We start from the raw sequence: 20757 nt of genomic DNA, 5'->3' as shown, positions 1-20757 counted from the left end.
AGACAAACCACATTTGACTCTTGGGACAATAAAAAATTTAAATGAATTGAATAGTCTACTTGTAGGTATAATTATATACAGAAGTAATAGTATTACTCCCTCTTACTCAGTTCTTTATCTTGTTGTCTGTAACTTTTGATGCTTGCAACTTCTAATTAATTCGTATTATAACTTGCTTTGTAAGTCACCTTAGATAAGGGCATCTGCTAAATAAATAATAATAATAGAACCCCATTTCCAAAAAAGTCTCGACCCTGTAAAATGTAAATAATAACAATCATACAATGATTTGCCAAATCATTTAAACCCAAATTGAATTGAAAATGGAGCAAAGTCAGATTTTGAAACTGAGAAATTTTAATGTTTTATGAAAATATATGTTCATTTTGAAACATCTGACAACTAATTTGGATTATTTATTATAAGGGACAAGGGTGAAAACCAATATTGGATGGTTGTGATCTTTGGGCCTCCAGACGGCACTGCATTAAAAACAAACTCGATTCAGTAGAGAAAACCACTGCATGGGCTCAAGGAAAACTTCTGAAAACTATTGTTTGTGAACAGTTTGCTGCTGCATCCACAATTGCAAGTTAAAACTCTACCATGCACAGAAGAAACCATTTATTAACATGGTCCAGAAATACCCCCACTTTCTCTGAGCCCAAGCTCATTTAAGATGGACTGAGGTAAAGTAGAAAACTTTGCTGTGGTCTGACAAATCAAATTTTGAAATACTTTTTGGAAATCTCTCATGGCCAAAAAGGAGAAGGACCGACTGGTTTGTTATCAGTACACAGTACAGAAGCCAGCATCCATGATGGTATGGAAGTACATTAGTGCACATGGCATGGGTAGCTTGCAAATCTGATAAAACACCATTAATGCTGAACGATATGTACAGCTTTTGGAAAAATGTATGCTGCCATCCAGATATCGTCTTTTTCAGGGAAGGTCTTGTTTATTTCAGCAAGACAATGTCAGACGACAGTCTGCTTATATTACAACAGCATCACTCTGTAGAAAAGGAGTCAGTCTGGGTACTAAACTGCCCTGCCTGCGGTCCAGACCTGTCATCCATTGAAAACATTTGGCACATTATGAAATGAAAAATATGTCAAAGGGAATCCCAAACTATTGAGCTGATGAAAGCCTACATCCAGCAAGAATGGGACAACATTTCACTTTTAGAATTCTGGTAATTGGACTTCTCACCTCCCACACATTTATAAAGTGTTGTTAAAAGAATAGGTGATGCCACATAGTGGTAAACAAATGTATTGCTGGCATCAGATTCAAAACAAGCATATATTTAAAAAAAATAAAAAAATTAAACCTCTCCATTTCAACATCTGATATGTTGTCTTTGTACTAGTTTCAGTTAAACGTATAGGGATTACATGATTTGTAATCATTACCTTTTGTTTTTTAAAATTGTACACAGTGTCCCAACTTTTTTTGAAATGGAGTTTATGTAAAACAGCGCCCTGCTCGGATTTGCTCCTGCCTTGCACCCTGGATTGGCTCCAGCAAACTCGGATATAACGGGTTGGATAATGGATGGATGAGCAATCAACTGGCAAAGCATGTTTTTATAAAAAAATTATTTCAAGAAAGTAATATAGCGAGAATCAAGAAGATAAAATTTGCAGAACTTACACAACAAATTACTTCTGAATTAATCTAGAAAGAATACCAGAGAAATAAAAAACAGAAAAAACCAAAAACAAGCAAAATAAAAATTCAACCCTCACCCAAGAGAAAGTGAAATAGAGGAGAGCCAAAAGCAGAAAAAATATCTTTCACCCCTATATAAATGCTTAATTTAAAATTGCTTTCATTAACTCTTGTCATGTTTTAAAAATGTTTTGGACAGACCTTCAATGCGAAAATTAGATTTTTTTTCCAATTTCCAATAGTAGAATGTCTGTAACCCACTGACTTATAAAGGTGGGTTGGGATTCTTCGAGTTAAGCAAGATAAGTCTATGTGCTTCAATCAATTTGTCCTTCTCCACTTTGAGCCCATCCACAAGTATACCAAATTCAGCTGTTAATGGGTTAGGAGTGATTGTGACATCAAGGCTTTTTGATAAATATTTAAAGACTCTGTCCAAAATTATGTTAATTTGGAGAATTCCCAAGGCATATAGCCCAGTGCTGTGGGAGCTAGATGGCAATGCTCTCAAAGTGGATCTTGCTCTGGGTTCATTTCGGGCAATATTAAATGAGATATGTCATGTTTCAATCAGGGTTTCTCCTATGGTTGGGGTTCAATGTTATGTTTCTTGTCTTTTTTGTTCATGTTTGTGTCATTTATCTATGTTAATGTTGTTTTTATTACTTGTTTTATTGCCAATGCCTGTGCTATGGTCCTTGGGTTTTGTGGGTTTGTGGATCCACCAGCCAATCATCTATAGTCTTCCATAGTTCCTGGTAGTTTATTTTGAATGTTCGAGGGGCTGAAGTGTTTCCTTGTGCTTTTATTGTGCATATTATGATTACTTGGAGTTTTGAACCTTTGTCTTTTAACAACTCTTTGATTTTTGTAATGGGATTGTGTTTGTCTTAGTTTGCCTTGGCTTATGAGGAAATTCCATTTTGTGCTCCACAGATACAGAGCATTTCTTTGTTAAAAATACGTAGAATTTTTTATGAAGACTCTTTGAGGCTGTTTCTGTTTCTAGTCAGTGTATCCTCTCTAGTGGGCAATTTTGTAAGTATTTATGGAGCTTATGTGCTTTTGGGACCTCCAGTTCACGACAAGATAAATGTGATCAATGAAAGATTTTAAGTTGAATTACTGAGTGCTTGGCACTTATAGAATTAAAGGGTGTTCACCCGTTATTAGATGAGTGTGTAGGGCATAATGATCCGATATAGTAAGTAGTAGAGTACTAGATAGATAGATAGATAGATAGATAGATAGATAGATAGATAGATAGATAGATAGATAGATAGATAGATAGATAGATAAAACTTTATTTGACACCAGAGGAAAATGTAGCTTTTTACAGAAGCTCTTTAAATAAGTAATATATTATTGATGAAAAAATTATAAATTCTTGATGAAATTATCAATTCTACTGGTGAGAAAAAGGAATATTCTTCCAAATTTGGATATAGGAATGAACATGGGTCGGATAACTTATGATTCATTGTGAGCTGTTTGTCTTTGCATTAGTAGATGTTATTGTCATCATAATTGAAGATCTATTTAAGTGTAAATAAATGGTAACTTCCTTTTCCCTAAAACCTTCCCCATCTTGCCTCCCCAGTTGTGGCTTGACCAAACTTCACAGAGCCCTAGTCCTCTGACATGCAAAGAAACAGGTGAAAACATAAAGAGACAACGGTGTAGTAACAATTAGGGTGAAATACATAACTGTATAGTCAGGATACACTAAACCATAGATAAGATGTTAAAAAGTATTCTAAAAAAGGGGGCCAGATGCTGATTTTTCTTCAAATGGATAAAAAATATTCCAAAGGAGATATATTGTACTTAATGGTGTATATTACTTGCTAAGCATTTCTTAACATGTGCATTTTAAAACAAGATAATATAGTGGGTTTAACTGTTTGATTCCCAAGCCCGAAGATTTTGGTTTAAATCTTGGTCCCATTCACTGTGCACAGTCTGCGTGTTCTTCCCATGTGCAGATTGTATTTTAATTTCTTCCTGCATCCAAAGGTTGGGCTGATTGGAGACTGAGTAGGAATTCGTGATCCTTGCGATGGTCTAGAGTCCTTCTAGGACTGATTTCTACACTGCAAGTAAAAAAATGTTTCTTTCATTAGCAAGATATAAATCGTGTCGAGGAACAAAAGTTTACACTTCGCTTCTTTAGTGATCCTGAGAAAAACATGTGTGGGCGGGATCGCTAGGGCAGAAATGGGCGGCTTGGCAGTTATTATGCTAATAGAGGGCGGGATTATTGTAAGAGTATATGACATCATCGCCCAGCTCGCAAAGCGAAACAAACATGGCGCCAGCGCGGAGTTCGCTGGTCTGCCTTGTAACTCTCGTAGCTATATACTTCTCGAGAGCTGCAGGGCTTATGGGTGACGGACAGGCTGCACGCATCTTTGGTATGCGACTGGAGGAGAGCAGCGTGCCGGTGCCGAGTAAAACGAGTGGACTGATCGAGGTGACAGAAGGCAGCCGTATCGAACTGCGCTTCTACGGGATAGGACTGAGCTCGGATTTCTCGACTCGCGTCAGATTCGCCGAGGTGTTAGGACAGGGACAAGAGCAGGACTTCACTTCTGGGGGCAACCGCACCTGCCGGGAGTTCACCCAGGACATCGATGAGGTACGTTTCGTTAACCAGTCCAGCCGCGACAACTCCGGCGTGCTGAGCCTGAAACTGAAACCCCTACGCAAGAATGAGAGCTCCAAGCTGTACGGATTGTGTGTCCAAAGCCCCGCAGATGGTCTCTGGTACCTTCTAGGGGGCAACGACGGCAAGCTACTGGTGGTGGAAGAGAAGAAGCCCCTGCTTCCTCTCTGGTTTCAGATCATCTTGATCACCTTGCTTCTGGTGCTGTCTGGCATGTTCAGTGGGCTCAACCTGGGGCTGATGGCTCTGGACCCCATGGAGCTACGGATTGTGCAGAGCTGCGGAACGGAAAAGGAAAAGAGGTATGCGAAAAAGATAGAGCCCATCCGAAGAAAGGGCAATTACCTGTTGTGCTCCCTGCTGTTGGGCAATGTGCTGGTCAACACAACCTTAACAATCCTGCTGGATGATCTCATAGGTTCTGGTTTGGGAGCTGTCGTTGCCTCCACTATTGGTATTGTAATCTTTGGAGAGATTGTTCCTCAAGCACTTTGCTCACGCCATGGTTTGGCTGTAGGTGCCAACACAATTATGCTCACCAAGTTCTTCATGCTCTTGACATTGCCCCTCTCCTTTCCTATTAGCAAGCTTCTTGACTGTATCCTTGGGCAGGAGATAGGCACAGTTTATAATCGTGAGAAGCTTGTGGAGATGCTCAAAGTGACAGAACCCTACAATGATTTAGTCAAGGAGGAGCTCAATATGATTCAAGGAGCTCTGGAGCTAAGGACCAAAACTGTGGAGGATGTCATGACTCAGCTGAGCAACTGCTTCATGATCCACAGTGATGCCATACTGGATTTCAACACTATGTCTGAGATTATGGAGAGTGGTTACACACGCATTCCAGTATATGAGAATGAAAGAACTAACATAGTGGATATCCTGTATGTGAAAGACCTGGCTTTTGTGGATCCTGATGATTGCACCCCCTTAAAGACAATCACTAAATTCTATAACCACCCAGTTCATTTTGTCTTCTATGACACAAAGTTGGACTCCATGCTTGAGGAGTTCAAGAAAGGTAAGTCACTGATCGCAGGTGGGAGTAGTGTGTGCTCTTTTGTATCTGTCTGGCAGGTTGGGTTTGTAAAGCAGGCCCTAAATGAGGCTCACTGTATTCTACTTTGATATGGTTGTCACCAGAGATTGAGAGAGCATGGAATGCATCAGCCTCGGTCTGTGTTCTGCTGCCCCTATGCCGTGAATAGCTCTGTGCAGTGTAGCAGATGCTGTGCCAGACTGAGTGGTGCTCTGTGCACATTATGTAACGGAGGGGACAGCGATGCCAAATCTCCATCCGTTTTTAGCTGACCTCTCGGAGGGAGAGAGTCGCGCCAGAATTCTTTTCCTCAAAGGTCTCCTGATTATGACGTCTACATCTAGGCCTTTTCTGGGCATGTAATGCAATTATTGTTAGGACAAGGGTGTTGCTTATCTTGTATCAGTATTTGCGTTCAGATCATCTGTGAGACTCGGAGGTGTTAGGTAACGTGGCTTGATGAGATGACTAGATTAACAAAGCAAGTACTTTTTTTTTTCTTTTTTGAAACTGTGGCACACTAACAGGAATTTTGTCCATCTATCTGTCGAGCAGGGAGGGGACCTCTGAACTGATGTTTGCTCTTTTTTATTTTTTTACTCAAACTAATCTATCATTCTTGTCTGGGATTTTTTTCTTTTCAATAAGTAACCCTTTTAAATGAGGAGATTTTATGTTGCGTAAACTAATTGTTGAAGTATGATAGTGTTTTCAAGTACTTGACCACACTGGACTGAACTGAATCACCTTAGTGTGTCGCTGATCACATATTTCTGACAAAAGGTGACAAGGCCTTAGCCACTTCTGTGTAGGTTACACCGTAATTTTTTTTCAACCGTGTGCCAGTTCGGTAGAATTCATTAGTGATAATGGGTGACCCACCACAACATACCAAAGACTTCTTCATTTTAAGCATTTTATAAAACAGTAAAAACACTGCCAGCTCTTGCCAGAAAAGTACACACGCACCTGTTGGACAATGCAGAAGTTAGTCAAATCGGACTGCTGGTTATGATGCTGTTTAATTGACCGGCACACCACATGTGGATGCAGTAAGAAGATAGCGGCCACAAATGTCCTGCATCATCACCCTCAAGTTTGTTATGCTAAAGGTAGAAAGACGTCCTCTACTGACACCCACATGCTAAAACAGAATCACTTTTATTTGCCAGTACATAATGTACAGGAATTTGAGTTGGTATATTTAGAGCTGCTTTTAACAGAACAGTGTCGCATACAGGTAACATAAATAGCACAAGTTAAAAAGAAAGCACTTTATACAAAATTGCAGAATAATACAGTTATTAATGAGATGTGCAAGTGTAAGATGTAATGTGTATGCACATACCGTACACACACTCACCCCTTCATGCAGTACATGACGGAACTTATGCATATATAAAGGCTAAGTTACTGGTTTGAGATGGCTGTGGCTTTGAGAAAGAAACTATTGAGGTGTCTGTTAGTTTTAGGTTTACCAGCGGGGAGTTTTTGGTATAAGTGATGAGCTAAGAGAGATGAGTCCGTGATGATCCTTTTGACATTGTTTAGTAACACAAGAAGTTGTGCAAAAGATGTAAGAGCACAGCCAATTATTTTCTCAGCAGACCTCAACACGCTGTAATTTAGTTTTGGAGTGTGCTGTTGCTGAACCAAACCAAATAACAATGTAGAATGTGATTACACTTTCATTTATGACTTTGTTGATTTGAACTAGGATTGGCTGGGAAATATTACATTTTTTTAGTTGGTGTAAGAAGTACAACTGCTGTTTAGCCTTTTTAGTGAAGAAAGCAATGTTAATCTCCCTGCTGAGAGTGTTTGTGATAGTGGTGCCCAAAAAGTTGAAGGATTCCACCATATTGATTGCAGAATCGTTCATTTCTAGTGGAGGAGGAGGAGGAGGTTGGGAACAATGTACTGATGCAGCATGTTGCTGTACCCACCATATGATGGACCACCTCAGAATCCCAAATTAGGACCTGAGTGTAGCCATGCAACGGAAAACACCTCAGCACCTTAATAAATCTAAAATAGCCTAGTGTGGGGTGAACCTACATAGCACATTGATTGGCATCCTATTCAGGGCTGGTCCTTAATATGTACCCATTGTTGCTGCCAAATGTTGTATCTTCCTGTGGTTCTATATTAAAAAAAAAATCAATTTTATAAGAAAATAAATGAACATGTGGATTTTGCTTCTACCACACATTTCACAACGAATGTATTGGCTTTCTGTAAGTGTAAGACAGTTTCGTCACATGATTCTTGTCATTGTCTCCATTGTTGAGCTTTTCCATGTATTCATATAGGTCAGTAAAAGTTCAAAACTCATTTATATGAATTGTATATTGCCTTTTGCCATTGTAGTCTATGAACACTTAGAATGACATCATACATGTAAAGAAGCTGCATTTTGCTTATAAGTGACTTACCAAAATCCTTCAGAAGAGCTGCTTTGCCAAAAACATATGCAGGTGTCATGTAAGTAGTACTACATTTGGTTATCTTGCATTTTGCTTCTTATTGTTGTTAAAAAAAAAAAAAAAACGAGAGAACAATTTGGAGCTAACAACCACAGCAAGCAAAAAAAAATAGGTAGTTAACATTAAGAGCACAAGAATCATTTATGTTGGAATCCAGCATCTTTCTAAATTTCACAAAGAAATTCCTGCTAATTTTTGGAGACTGCATAACAAGGTAAATCCAGGCAATTAAAGGAACACTCCAGCCTCAATCGTATTTTATTTTTATATATGACTTACCCAAGTACTTTGTAATGGTGGCAGAGAAAAAAATTTGAATCTAGTTTTTTTTTCAAGTGAAATTGAGAGAAAAATGTTTCTGACATAATAGAAGCCAATAGCAACCAATGCTGTTTAACAGTAATCAATATGAAAATGTCTATGGGGGAAAAAATATCTTCATGTCTATTTAAGTCACATGCTCAAACACATGCCTTTTTACTAAAATATTGCTAAAGAGTGGGCAACATAAACACAAAACTTTAAGATATTGCTAAATTATTAATTCTGGAATTATCTGTCAACAACATGACCACAAAAGTAAGCCTTATGGGAGTCACCTTTTAAATTAAAGACGGGACTCTTGACCAATGAATGTGGGGGGGACGGTTCAGGTCTTCAAATCAAAAAGTCAATCCTGTAAGGCTTTAGTTTTGTATTTGGTGCAAATTATTCTGGAAGTAACTACATTTTATTAATATTTTAGCAGAAAAGCATGTGTTTTGTACATTCTAAGCATATCGCCGGATAACTGATGTAGAATATGAAACACAAGTAACATTTTTTTTAAAGACTTTTTTTGTTTGCCATTGGACACTATTATACTTTTGTCAAGTTCGACTGTCCTTTGATCATTAGATGACATTATAGAACACCTCACGCCATTGAACCCGCCTCCATGCCAGGCTTGTGAGATGTACTAGCCACGTCTTGTTCTAGTTCTTCTCAAGCCAAATGGGACCATAATAAAATTTTTGCCTGATTTTTGAAGTTGTCGCTTCATTGTTTGACAAACTCCCCCTCTAGGTCTTTTCCATTCAATTTCAGGCTCCAAGAAGAGATGGGAGTTAGGAATTCTAGATGGTGCCATTTTCGACACGTCCCACATATTTCCAACGTCGTAAGGCTGAAGTTTCTGATAAGTTTGGTTTATGGCACATAGTTCAGTAAGATTCAAATTTTTTCTCGTCCACCACTACAACGTTTATTGGGTAAATAACATATATATGGATTGAGTCTTTCTTTAAACAAACGTTTTAAATATCAGCAGATAGTCATCTCAAAATAAGATGATTTAGGAGTCTGTATGCTTTGAAGGCACCCAGGACATTTGATGTCTACCTTATGTACAGCAATTATTTTGGACCACCAGAGGTTTATTTTCTGAATCTTTCAATTACACTGATTTTTCCATTTTATCCTCCAATTTCTAAACCTACTTAATCCTTTAACAGCTTTACAGGACACCCTGGATGGGAGATCAGTCCACTGCAGGTGCACCACCATACTCATTTGTACAGGGCCAATCTAGGATCATCAATAGCCTTTACACACATTTTTGAGATGGTTACAGGAGTTCTGGGAATAGTGTAGAATTAGGGGGAGCATGTGCAAGAAATAGTGGACAGGCTTGGATTTGAACCCATGTTTCTTGAGCTGTGAGACAATCGTGCTAATCCTTGCCCCATAAGAGTAGTTGCTAACCACATATAAACTAGTCTTTGTTTTTCTCAGTATGTACAAATTAATCTAATGGGTGCTATGCAAAAATAATTAAAATGAAATAAATTCCAGGCATGAGAGCAGCAAGCCTCTGCCTCCTCTCCTTTCACTTGCCTCTGCAGAAGCTGACGGATGTTACATGCTGTGCCTCCTCTTACCAGTACTCCTGCTTTATTTGTATGCCTCCCAGCAGGGTGACTTGGCGGTGACATTTCTGTTTTTCCTTTGCCCTTCTCTTATAACTCCCTCTCCCAGCAACAGAACTATAGAAGACATGTATGCATCCAGCTTCTAAAAAAACTACAAGGCATGGTGATGTTACCCCATTATTTGTACCTTTAGCACCACCTGCTCCCTCATTATCTTCTCCACAAAACTTTAAAGCGCTGATGCATGCTGCGAGTCCCATGCCGTGGCACAATTAGTGTGCCCACCTGCAGTCAGCTTATCCGCTATTTTGAAGATTATACTGTTGCATTTTAATGTCAGGCCGCTGGGTGTGAAGTGTCAAGCTTGTGCCAATTTGCTTATACTGGCTCAGAAATTAATTTTGGAAACTGATCAGTTATGGAAACGTGGACTCCAGGTTTCTCACATTGGGAGGCTCAAAACTGACCGTGAAGAGATCTCTTGCTCTTTAACTGCAAAAGATTGGCACATGGGAAATCTTGTCAGTGGCTTAGCAGTGAGTGCGTAGATGTCCTTAGATGGTACTAGGGCACTTCTCAGCCCATTGAAAATTTTTGAGATAGCGAGTGGCATTCAGGTTAGCTGGGTACCTTTTGGAATAAATTTGCCAGCTTCTCATTGTTGGCGCTCTTATTTGTTTTTCACAAGACGTGCACGTGCCTCAGCCTGACCTGCCACAAATGTCTCTTGACTGCTGAGCTTCCTGTTTTCTTCTTCTTCTTTTTTCTGTATTTCACAATCAAGTGATTTGATGATGCAAGGAATTACTTATAAATAACACTGGTATATATCTAAAATATATCCAAAACATTTAATATTTACAAGAGATATAGAGTCGCTTCAAAATTTTACTACAGCCTGACCATTTATTTTGTGTGGAGCTGTTCTTAGGGATAGATTAGTGTAGAAGGGCTCGGACAGTATAACTGCTTTGTATTTCACTGCCAGTTGATTTCTTTTTCATTGTGGACTTGTGGTCCTGGTGTATCCATGTGATAAATATTACAGACTGAGCATGCAATTGTTGGACTTACAGAAGAATTAACTCTTAAGTATGCTGTGAATTGAGCAATTCGAATTGAACCAAGTTGAAACTGACTGAGTAACTGACAGAACTGGTTCTCGTGACAAATTGAATTTAGAACATCACAATTCATTCTTAGAGACCAATAAATTTAATAAACAGGCTTGGAATGTAATGAATAAATCAAGCTAAATTATAGATTTGTTTTTTATTAAAATGTACTCCGTCAATAAAAGTCTGAATGATAGAACTGTTTCTTGTTCAACCTTTGAATCGTTAGTCACATATTAAATCAAGTTGCTAGACCAGCGTCTTAGTGGCCCAGCGAATTGACTGATGGTTCTAAGTGTGTTTAGTCTAGCTTATAGAATTGGTTTTTGGTGACCAAGTGAAAATATTGGGTAGAACTGGGTCTCGGTGACATGATGAATGAAAGACAATGCCCAGTCAGTCAGACTCATTGAACGGAGTGTCACTGACCCAGGAAATCTGATGGATTTGTGTCTGAGTGACCCAGTACACTTAATGGGTGAAATGGGGTCTCAACAGAACTCAAAATCTTAAATGAAAGAATTGATTATTATTGACCCTCATGATTTTAACCAAAAGAATTGGACTTTAATCACTTAGTCGTCCAAGCTGTTAGATTAGGGTTTTAATTACCCTCTGGATTTTAATAGGTAAGTGGTCCATTTAATGTAAAGAAGAGAATTTGTTCTCGGTAATCTGGGAAGTTTATCAGCAAGATTGAATGAGAGATTGAAATCCAATTATAATAGAGGGAACTGGGCCTCAGTGACCCAGTTAGTCTATTTGGTAGAACTAGGCCTTAGTGATTAAATGACCTTGAGAGATACAATTGGACTTTAGTGGCCCAGACAATGTAACTGATAAAACTGAGCATCACTGATCCAACCAATCTAACTGAAAGACTGGAATTTCTTTGAACCAGTAATTTTAACAGATAGAATTGGACTTGAGTAACCTATTTACTCAAACTAGCAAAACTGGGCTTCAATAACCCAGTGAATTTAATAAACAGAATTGACCTTCTCTGACAAAGTTAAAGTAACCGGTAAATTAGATTGCATTGACCCAATGGATTTAATAGAATTGAGCTCCGGTGACTTGGTGTATTTCATGGTGTAACCCAATGAATGTACATAATGGAACTGGATCTTACTGATATAGTGAATGTCACCAATAATGTTGGTCTTCAGTTTTCTACAGACCACCTGGCCCTGCTTCTCTCTCTGGTAAATGCAACTGATCATCATGACTTCTGTTGGTCCAGTGAATCTAAAGCTTTCTATTTGTAGCTGACATGGGGAAACACCAGGAACCCAAGTGAGTCTGGAAACCGGCTTGACAAAAAGAGGTGTTTCTCAATCTTTATGGTGTCAAAATCCACTTTTTCCCCATATAAGTGTCTTTGCGATCCAACGTTCACCTGTAAATTGAGCATGATCTTTGGTTTTGAGTTGGGATCAAGAACATTCCACTGTGACCCGCTACCAAGGTAAACAATAGCAACTTGTGATCTGTGTTTGATTGAGAAACACTACACTAAAGTAGATGTTACTTGTACATTAATTATTTGAAGCATTTGAGATAGACACCTAAATATTTAGATGCATGGAAGACTTGGAAGGCAGTTTATGAATTGTCAGTTCCGCTCTCGTAGTGCCTGTTTTGACTGTTTGTAATGCCACTGGTTAGCCTTATCTCTGGCTCCCACACCCCTGGTAACACCTTTAACATCTGCACAGCTCCATTTAATGAGTATATATTGATCAGTTAACGGCAAAGTGATACAACTTGGTTTTACTAATCAAGTGAAATTAGGTGCTTGTACAGGGACTTACTAAACCAATGAAAGCTCGTAAGGAAATGTTACGTCTTTTTCTTGTGGAGAATTCAATCCATAAAACAAAATTCAGAGTTCCTGGAGAGACTTAATAGATGGAAGGTTTTCATTGCAACCAGTTGCTTAGAATGTGTCTAATTCATGCCTTACAGGGAACTGTTTTGATTCTCTGCTTCCAATAAGAAATATATAATATAATTAATTTTCTGCTTGAACATAGGGAGAATATACAGTGTAAATACACTAAAAAATCAGGGCCGCAGTAGCTACAGGTTTTTGTTCCAGCCAGTTTCCCCAATTAGAACTGAGCTCTTGCTGATAATGAAACTTGCTGTTTAACACTAGGCCTTGTTAGCGCTTTCATTCGTCATGGATAGATTTTAGTTATATTGTTGATCAGAGGTCCTCAATTACAGCTCTGGAAGTCCGCAGTGGCTGCAGATTTTCACTTCAACCATTTTCTTAATTTGAACAGATTTATTTACATGTACTACTAAAGCAATGCAGTTCTTGGGATTTTAGTTATCTGGGGCCTCATGCATAACGCCGTGCGTAGAATTCGCACTATAACATGACGTAAGCACAAAAGCCGAAAAGTGCTTACGCACAGAAAAATCCAGATGCAGGAATCTGTGCGTACTCCAACTTCCGTGTTCTTCTGCTCCAGAAATCCCGGTCAGCGTGAAAAGTAATGCTCGTGCATGTGTGTGCTGCCCCGCCCAAACCCCACCCAGAATTACGCCTCTTTGAATATGCAATTAAATATAAATCCCCCTAAGCTCAGCATTCTGTGAAAAGACAAGGAGAAAAGCACGGGGGGAAAATGTAAGAATTTCAGCGAATACCAAGTGGAGGCAAAGGAAAAACATACAATTTGTTCAAATAAACCGTGGTATAATCAACAAAAGGAAGTTGATCAAGTGACATAGCGTGTCGGAGAAACTCGAAAGCTCAAGTTCACAAAGTCACACCGTGCCAAAATTAAAAAAAAAAAAGTCACATATCAAAGTCACCGTGAAAAGGCGAGTTGTAGCCCACTGTCTGAGCTTATTAGGGTACAGACAAAAAAAATAGGCACACAGTGGGGGAAAAAAACACAAAATGTCAACTTTAATCTCGAAATTTCCACTTTAATCACGTAGTTTATTTTGTCATTAAAGTAGAACATCATAAACTTCATCTTAAAATCGATAGATAGATAGATAGATAGATACTTTATTAATCCCAAAAAATCATTTAATTTAATAGTTTCTCAAATCCCATCATAACTAAAGTAGCAAGTTAAATGCTTTGTTTTGTATTTGATCTTCAATGTGCTCTGTGTGTGAATCACTACGTGCTTCTGTTCTTTCTCTTTCTCCGACAGGACACAGAATCCATTACATTCATGATATTACAACTCTCTGAATAATTAAAATACTGAGATGTATACATGATATTTTAATGATGATTAGAATGAAAGCATGTTATTAAACATGGGAACACGACGGCGCAGTGATTATTCAGGTCTCACACAAGATACTGTTATGCCATGTGCGAACTTCGATGAAATAATTTATTGTAGCAGTACTGTCTCTTTCAAACGTACTAACCTCCAATTCCTGTCATTACTTTTCTTTCCCCAAATACCCAATTGCCACACAATCGGTCTGTAATAGATGTTCAGCCATCTGTAAGCTTAAAACTACGATTCTTCAAAACCTTTAAGGAACATTGAAATATCTTCATAGTAGGTGTTTAATTATTCTATCCATCTATCCTGCCAGTGTCGCGCCAGCCTCAGCAAATATACAGTGCACAAGGCAGGAACAATACGTGAACTTGCTAGCGCTGCGGCACCATGTCCTCACATGTTTAATTATTAACAACACAGATTAATCAACATATTTTGCTGCATTTCATCTTAAAAATGATATCGCCATCATATGTAAATACGCGCTTTATAAAGTGGTGCAGGTTGTGTAATATTATAACTGTAGTGCAAGTTTACAGTGGGGTAATTGTACTTATAAGTACAAACAGTTCTACAAGGAGCAATTGATTGAGTGCGTTTATAGTTCTTGGGATGAAACTGTTTCTGAACCGCGAGGTCCATACAGGAAAGGCTTTGAAATGTTTTGCCGTGGCTTTGGCAGCATGTGCTTGATGCTGTATACCGATAATTCTCTTTCCAATCGGCTCCTTCTGTGATTCCCCACTCAGATACAGTGATATAAATACTGCGAGTGGTGCAGTGAGAGTAGTATGGAAAAATCTGATCCGCTGTGGCAACACTTAAAAGGAGCAGCTGAAAGAAGAAAAAAAAGAAGAAGAAGAAGAAGAAGATGGTGCAGTGAGAGTAACAACCCTAAAGCAGTTCTGGTATTTGGAATACTATGGCTATTCCCTGGGGCATTATATTGTTACGAGTTAATTACAATCAGATGCATTACACTAATAAACAATATGCAGTTAGTTTCAGTGTATTTATAAAGCAGTGTCAGAAATGTGGTTCTAAGAAATAAAGGGTAACCACACAGGAACAGTGGCACTGCTTTGACACTGGGTGCCGCCAGTCTGCAAAACCAAATGGAGAACTTGCGTACAACAGGTTGAGGTACCATGGAAATTTGCGTGGTTTTACGCCAAGTGTAGGTTTTATACATTGCGATTTGAACGTGGAAACTTTCTTACGCAACATTTCTGCGCATACGCACCATTTATGCATGAAGCCCCTGGCCTGTTACAATTCAGAACCCTTAATTGCCTATTTTAGTTTGTAGCAACTACATTTAAGTTTTAATTGTTGCCTGTTTAATTAACCAGACATTACTTAATAATGAAATGCAGATAACCAATAAACCAGCAGCTCTCCAGATAAAGGCCTTCCTTTTAAACCTGTGCATCATGATGTATCTGTGTTTAAAAATAAATAAATAAATAAGAGGGGACATGAAAGGATTGTTAAGTTTAAATCTCCTCAGAGAAGAAAACTCTACAGTGCAATTAACATTTCCCTTGTATGAATGAATACACTAACAAGCCAAATAGTTAAATGCCAAGTTTCATTATCGGCAAGGACTGTCTTCTAATTAGGAAACTAGTTGGAAGGGAAAGCTGCAGCCACTGCGTCCCTCCAGGACCGTGATTGAGGACCCCTGCTCTAGGGCAGTGTTTCTTAAGCGGTGGGTTGCAAGTTTGTATTGTTTATAATGGTGGTGTGTCACGGTGGGTTGCAGCATGTCATCACTCTGAATGAAAGAACTATGTTGATGTTCATCCTTAATTCACCAAGGGGGAACTGCTCTCTTGTTCGTACTTTATTCACCAAGGGAGAACCCAGCCCAAATGCTCTGACAATCATGCAGAATTTAACAAGGGGATAAAGCTCTGACCTTCATGCTCAATTCACAAAGAGAGACACCCAACCTGTGGGTCAAAAACACACTTGCATAGGAAAAAGTGGGTCATGACATTGAAAAGGTATGGGTCATCACTGATGTGTTTGTGATAGTTTGCTACATGATTATGTAATAATATTAGCACAGCACACTCTTTTTACCATATTATTTATTGTGGTAGTACGCCAAATAACGCCACTGATGCATTACAGAGAACTCTTGTGTCAATGACACGAAAATATAAAAACTATTTCCCACAACACCACCTACCCTTCTTACAACCAGTGAAAAAATCAAACTGAGATGACTGACAAGCAAAGAGATGAGTGACAAGCGAAGACACGTAGGAGAGGTGAGAAGGAATGACAGACGAATTTGTGAGGTGAAGGCATCATGGTGCTTGTTTGAAATGTCAAAGCAAAAGTGATGAGTGCACCACAAGAATGTGACATATTTCAGGGTGTTTTGGAGGGTGAGTGAATAGAGTTGGTGTATCTGTGTTGTATACTAAAAGTAGTTTCAGTGGCCATGAACAATTGGTGGGTGCCTTATTGTGTGTTTCCTGTTACAACATACATTATGTCTAAATCTGTAGCAGAGGTGCAAATAAGGTTTTGCATGAAGTTTAAGTGCCTTGGCTAAGAATTATTTCCTCATCAAAGCACTGTTTTAAAGTGGTTAGTTAAATGACAGTTTACCGGTGTTTGGACTGGTAAAGGCGGTAAAAATACCAAAAAATATTCAAAGGTTGAGACAAATCGTAGACATTCAGCACAATGTCAGTCAGTAGCATTAATCATTTCAAACAGGACAATTCACTGAATTAGTCATCAAGATTTATCATTTCACCATATAAAATACAAATGTTGCGTACATTTGTAGCAGTGCTACAACTTCATAGACTCCATTTCCCAGCTGCCCTGAGGGTATTGTCCTGATTGGATGTCTGCAACGGGTGCAGGGGCTGCTGGGGACAAGAGGTGCCAGGGGGAATCTTTAAAAAGAGCCAGCAACGGAAGGTTGTCTGTGTTTTTGTTCACCCATTTGTCTCGTCTAACATAACCTCTTTAGAGTATCGTTTGTACCCTGGATCGTGAACCCATAAGGATGCATGGACGGTCTTGTGCCTACCTGTCTTGTGACTAGTAGTGGATTGGTCGTCGTGCATCTTCAGAGGGAGTGCTCCCATAAATCTCGCCCCTCGCCAGTAGGACTGTTTGCTACGTTACTTATGGAAAGCTATTCCCAGGATCATCATCTTTCACTCCATACAACATCTTCTGTTACTGCTTCATTGGGACTGACTCATGGACATTGTTGAGGGTGTTTATTGTTGTGTGTTATATTTGTTATCGCCAAAGGGGATGTTTGTGATTTTTTTTTTTTTTGTTTTTCTTTAATTTCCATATAATATTTTATTCATTCATTTATTTGATGTATTGGATTTCGTTTCTTTGTCTGTGTGTGAGTGCGGGTCGGGCCAAACGCTGGGTGCGTTCCCGGAATCCTCAGCAAAAAAATAAATAAATAAATCGCCGTCCCTTTGACAGTGTGACTCTGAGCGGCACCAAACTGCTGTGCATTTTTTTAGGAGTAACTGAGGTGCTTTTTTTACTTGCTTTATTGAGTTGTTAAATTAAAAAGCATGGTATATTGAACTATTTGTGAACTCATTTAAAAAATGTATTATTAATAGTGGAGGTCTTTTTTTTTTTCCCCAAATGTTATTTTAAGAATAAACTGCATCAGTCATTTTTTTTGACAGCTTCATGCCTTATCTGGTGCCATGAATTAAGTGACTAATTTAAGTGATCATTCGTACTATTCTTAAAAAATCCTCATATTCTTGCACCACACCCCAAAAATTGACTTCTCACGGTTTACTAAAGTTTACACCAAGTAATTACACTGCCAAGGATGAATCTCAGGAATCTATTCCCTATTTTGCCTGATAATTTTGCCTGAGTGCTCACCCATTCTACTATTGATCCAGTGGACCTCTGGCCTTGAGATGGCTTTAACCCTCCTTAGCTGGCCATTTCTGGGATCAGGGATGGTCTTGCATTTGCTCCCATGACAGCAGGCTAGAACTGCGTGTGGACCCTTCTGGAGCCCTTGCACCTTTGAGTCTTCAGTTGTCCTTAAAAGTGCCTATCGGAAGTACAGCTCTATCCAAAAATAAAGCAGACACTAGAAAATAATTTTAATGCCAGGTTTAAATGTAGTCCAGGTAAACTATATACAAATACAAATCTATATATGCAATGCACTTAAAGTGGATCTTTGAGAAAACTAATAGTCATTGCGGGCCATATATAACGTTTTGAATGTTGATGAAGTAGGTCTCATGTCTTGATTCATGCTCAATAATCCAATTAAGGTCTCATATGTTTTTGATAAGTATGATATCCGGATGTAGCGTGACTGTTAGTGATTTAAGTGTTTTGCTTCTATTTTATAATTATTTTGAATCATTTTGTGGTTCCTTTGGAAGTTTGTTGGGGCACCCCTACTGGACCATGGCCCCTTGGGTAAGAACCACTGTGATAGAGGTCCAAGATGGTACAAGCCAGCTATTTCTGTGACTGGGTCTTCTGCTTCACAGAATGATCTTAACACAAGCGTGTTCAGACCAATAGCAATACTTTGCATTGTGTAATGGGAAGATGTGGGAAAAACAATACCTTTCTCTTTCCCAACCATGGTATTATTTCTATTTTATTCCAGTTTTACATCATTTCTTTACTGGAGGGTGGAGCAGACATAATTCTGAGGTTTCCTAATATCAGAAAATAGGTTAAATATAATGATATCCTTGCATTTACCGGATTACAATTCACATCATCTTCATTTCAAGACTAAATTACTACCTTGTTGTTTACTAAAGGCACTCTATCTGACTTCTGATTAGCAAGGAAGTCGACACTTTTGTTCTTTTCTTTTTATGGTCTGCATATACAGTAGGTGTGAATGAACTCTTGACTGTAACAATTAAATCAGGCAGTACAGTATAGCCTAATGAGTATTGTGTTGATCTGTAAACCACGAGATAGCCCTCATAGTCTTCTGCATTGATTCTCAGTGTGACCCAGATCAAGTGTAATAACATCCATCCATTATCCAACCTGCTATATCCTAACTACAGGGTCACAGGGATCTGCTGGAGCCAATCCCAGCCAACACATCGCGCAAGGCAGGAAACAAACCCCGGGCAGGGCACCAGCCAACCTCAGGGCACATACACACACTAGTGACAATTTAGAATCGCCAATGCACCTAACCTGCATGTCTTTGGACTGTGGGAGGAATCCCACGCAGACACGACGGGGAGAACATGCAAACTCCACACAGGGAGGACCCGGGAAGCGAACCTGGGTCTCCTAACTGCGAGGCAGCAACGCTACCCACTGCACCACCATGCTGCCCAGTGTAATAACATGCCGTAGAAAAAAAAAACATTTAAGTGTTTGTACAATGAATATGTGATTTACGAGTTGTTTTTGATGAAAGCATTACCTGAGGAGTCCTTTTATTTGTTCTTTTAAATATGTTTATCCCAAAACAAGCTTAAGATGGCACTGGAACCTAGTGATAACACTGGACCAATTTAGAGTTGTCGGGAAAACCCAATGTGAAAGCTTGTCATTTACAGCATAGGAAATTGCACTTACTAGAAAAAAAAATGAGGAGGAAGAATTAGTATTGGCATTGCTGATTAGGTTCCCAGAAGAGGCGTACAGTGGCATGTAGTGGAAAGGAAAACATGATGTTCTGTTTTGGTCCAGGGGCTTTGCTGTCTGTGTTGCCTGAACGTATCTGGATGAGATATTGGGTTACAGCTTAACTACTAGCTAAACAAGCAAGCTTGGTGGAGTGAATGTTCTCCTGCAGTTTGTCAGATTTATTATGTTCTTATTTGTGGTAGAGCTTTTTGGATGTATTCACATAAATACAGAAGCACTATTGTCTTCTTGCCTGTCTGAATGAAACAATTTGGCTCTCAGTAGACTGATTTCATTGTACTTTGATAGGTTTAGTCATCAAGGGAATTTGTTTAAGAAAGTTTAGTTTTGTTAAAGAAATACTCCGTCCAACAATGCATTTTTTTATATGTTACTTAGCCTGTGAATTTTGTAGTGATAGCTGAGAAAAATGTTTAACCTTATGCGTTTCTGGGGAAAGGACATCACAAAATTTCTGATAAAACAAGACCCAATGGTGACAATGGCAAAGTATGAAAAATGTCCAGGAAGGAACCTTGTGTTACTCGTGTCGTATGATCCACATGTGAAGTCATTCAGTCATATACTCGCAATGTGCAAAACACAGGTATTTTTTTTGCTAAGATATTATTGAATAAATAACCCTGGAAGATGAAAGTAGTCCTCAAAGTGGAACCCCTTTCACATGAGGCCACCCTTTTGAATTGAAGACAGGGTTCTTCACCACTGAATGGGTGGTGGAAGGCGGGTTTTCAGTTTTAAAGAATAGCCCCGTGTGAAGGGGCTTCCTCTTTGTGGACAACTTTCATTTTTGGAGTTATTTATTTAATAGTACATTTGCAAAAATATGTGTGTTTTGCACATTTTGAGCATACTTGACGTTTTGATTATGTAACATGAGTAACGTGACCTTTTTCATGGACCTTGCTGATAATGCTTATAGT

The 20757-nt window shown here is 38.9% G+C and overlaps 1 protein-coding gene across 2 annotated transcripts in view; it reads left to right on the top strand.

Annotated features, from left to right (window-relative positions):
- Positions 1-3976: 3976 nt before the first annotated feature.
- LOC120538812 (metal transporter CNNM4-like) overlaps positions 3977-20757 on the top strand; it is a 119711-nt gene continuing 102930 nt past the window's right edge. For both annotated transcript variants that reach the window (XM_039768297.1, XM_039768296.1), the window contains exon 1: positions 3977-5366. In XM_039768297.1, coding sequence (XP_039624231.1) covers positions 3986-5366 — 1381 coding nt within the window. In that variant the 5' untranslated portion in view covers positions 3977-3985. The remainder of the gene's footprint in view (positions 5367-20757) is intronic.

Source organism: Polypterus senegalus, chromosome 11 (assembly GCF_016835505.1).
Source record: "Polypterus senegalus isolate Bchr_013 chromosome 11, ASM1683550v1, whole genome shotgun sequence".
Taxonomy (NCBI): domain Eukaryota; kingdom Metazoa; phylum Chordata; class Cladistia; order Polypteriformes; family Polypteridae; genus Polypterus; species Polypterus senegalus.
The sequence above is the reverse complement of the archived record's forward strand: the minus strand, read 5'-3'. Positions and strand labels throughout refer to the sequence as shown.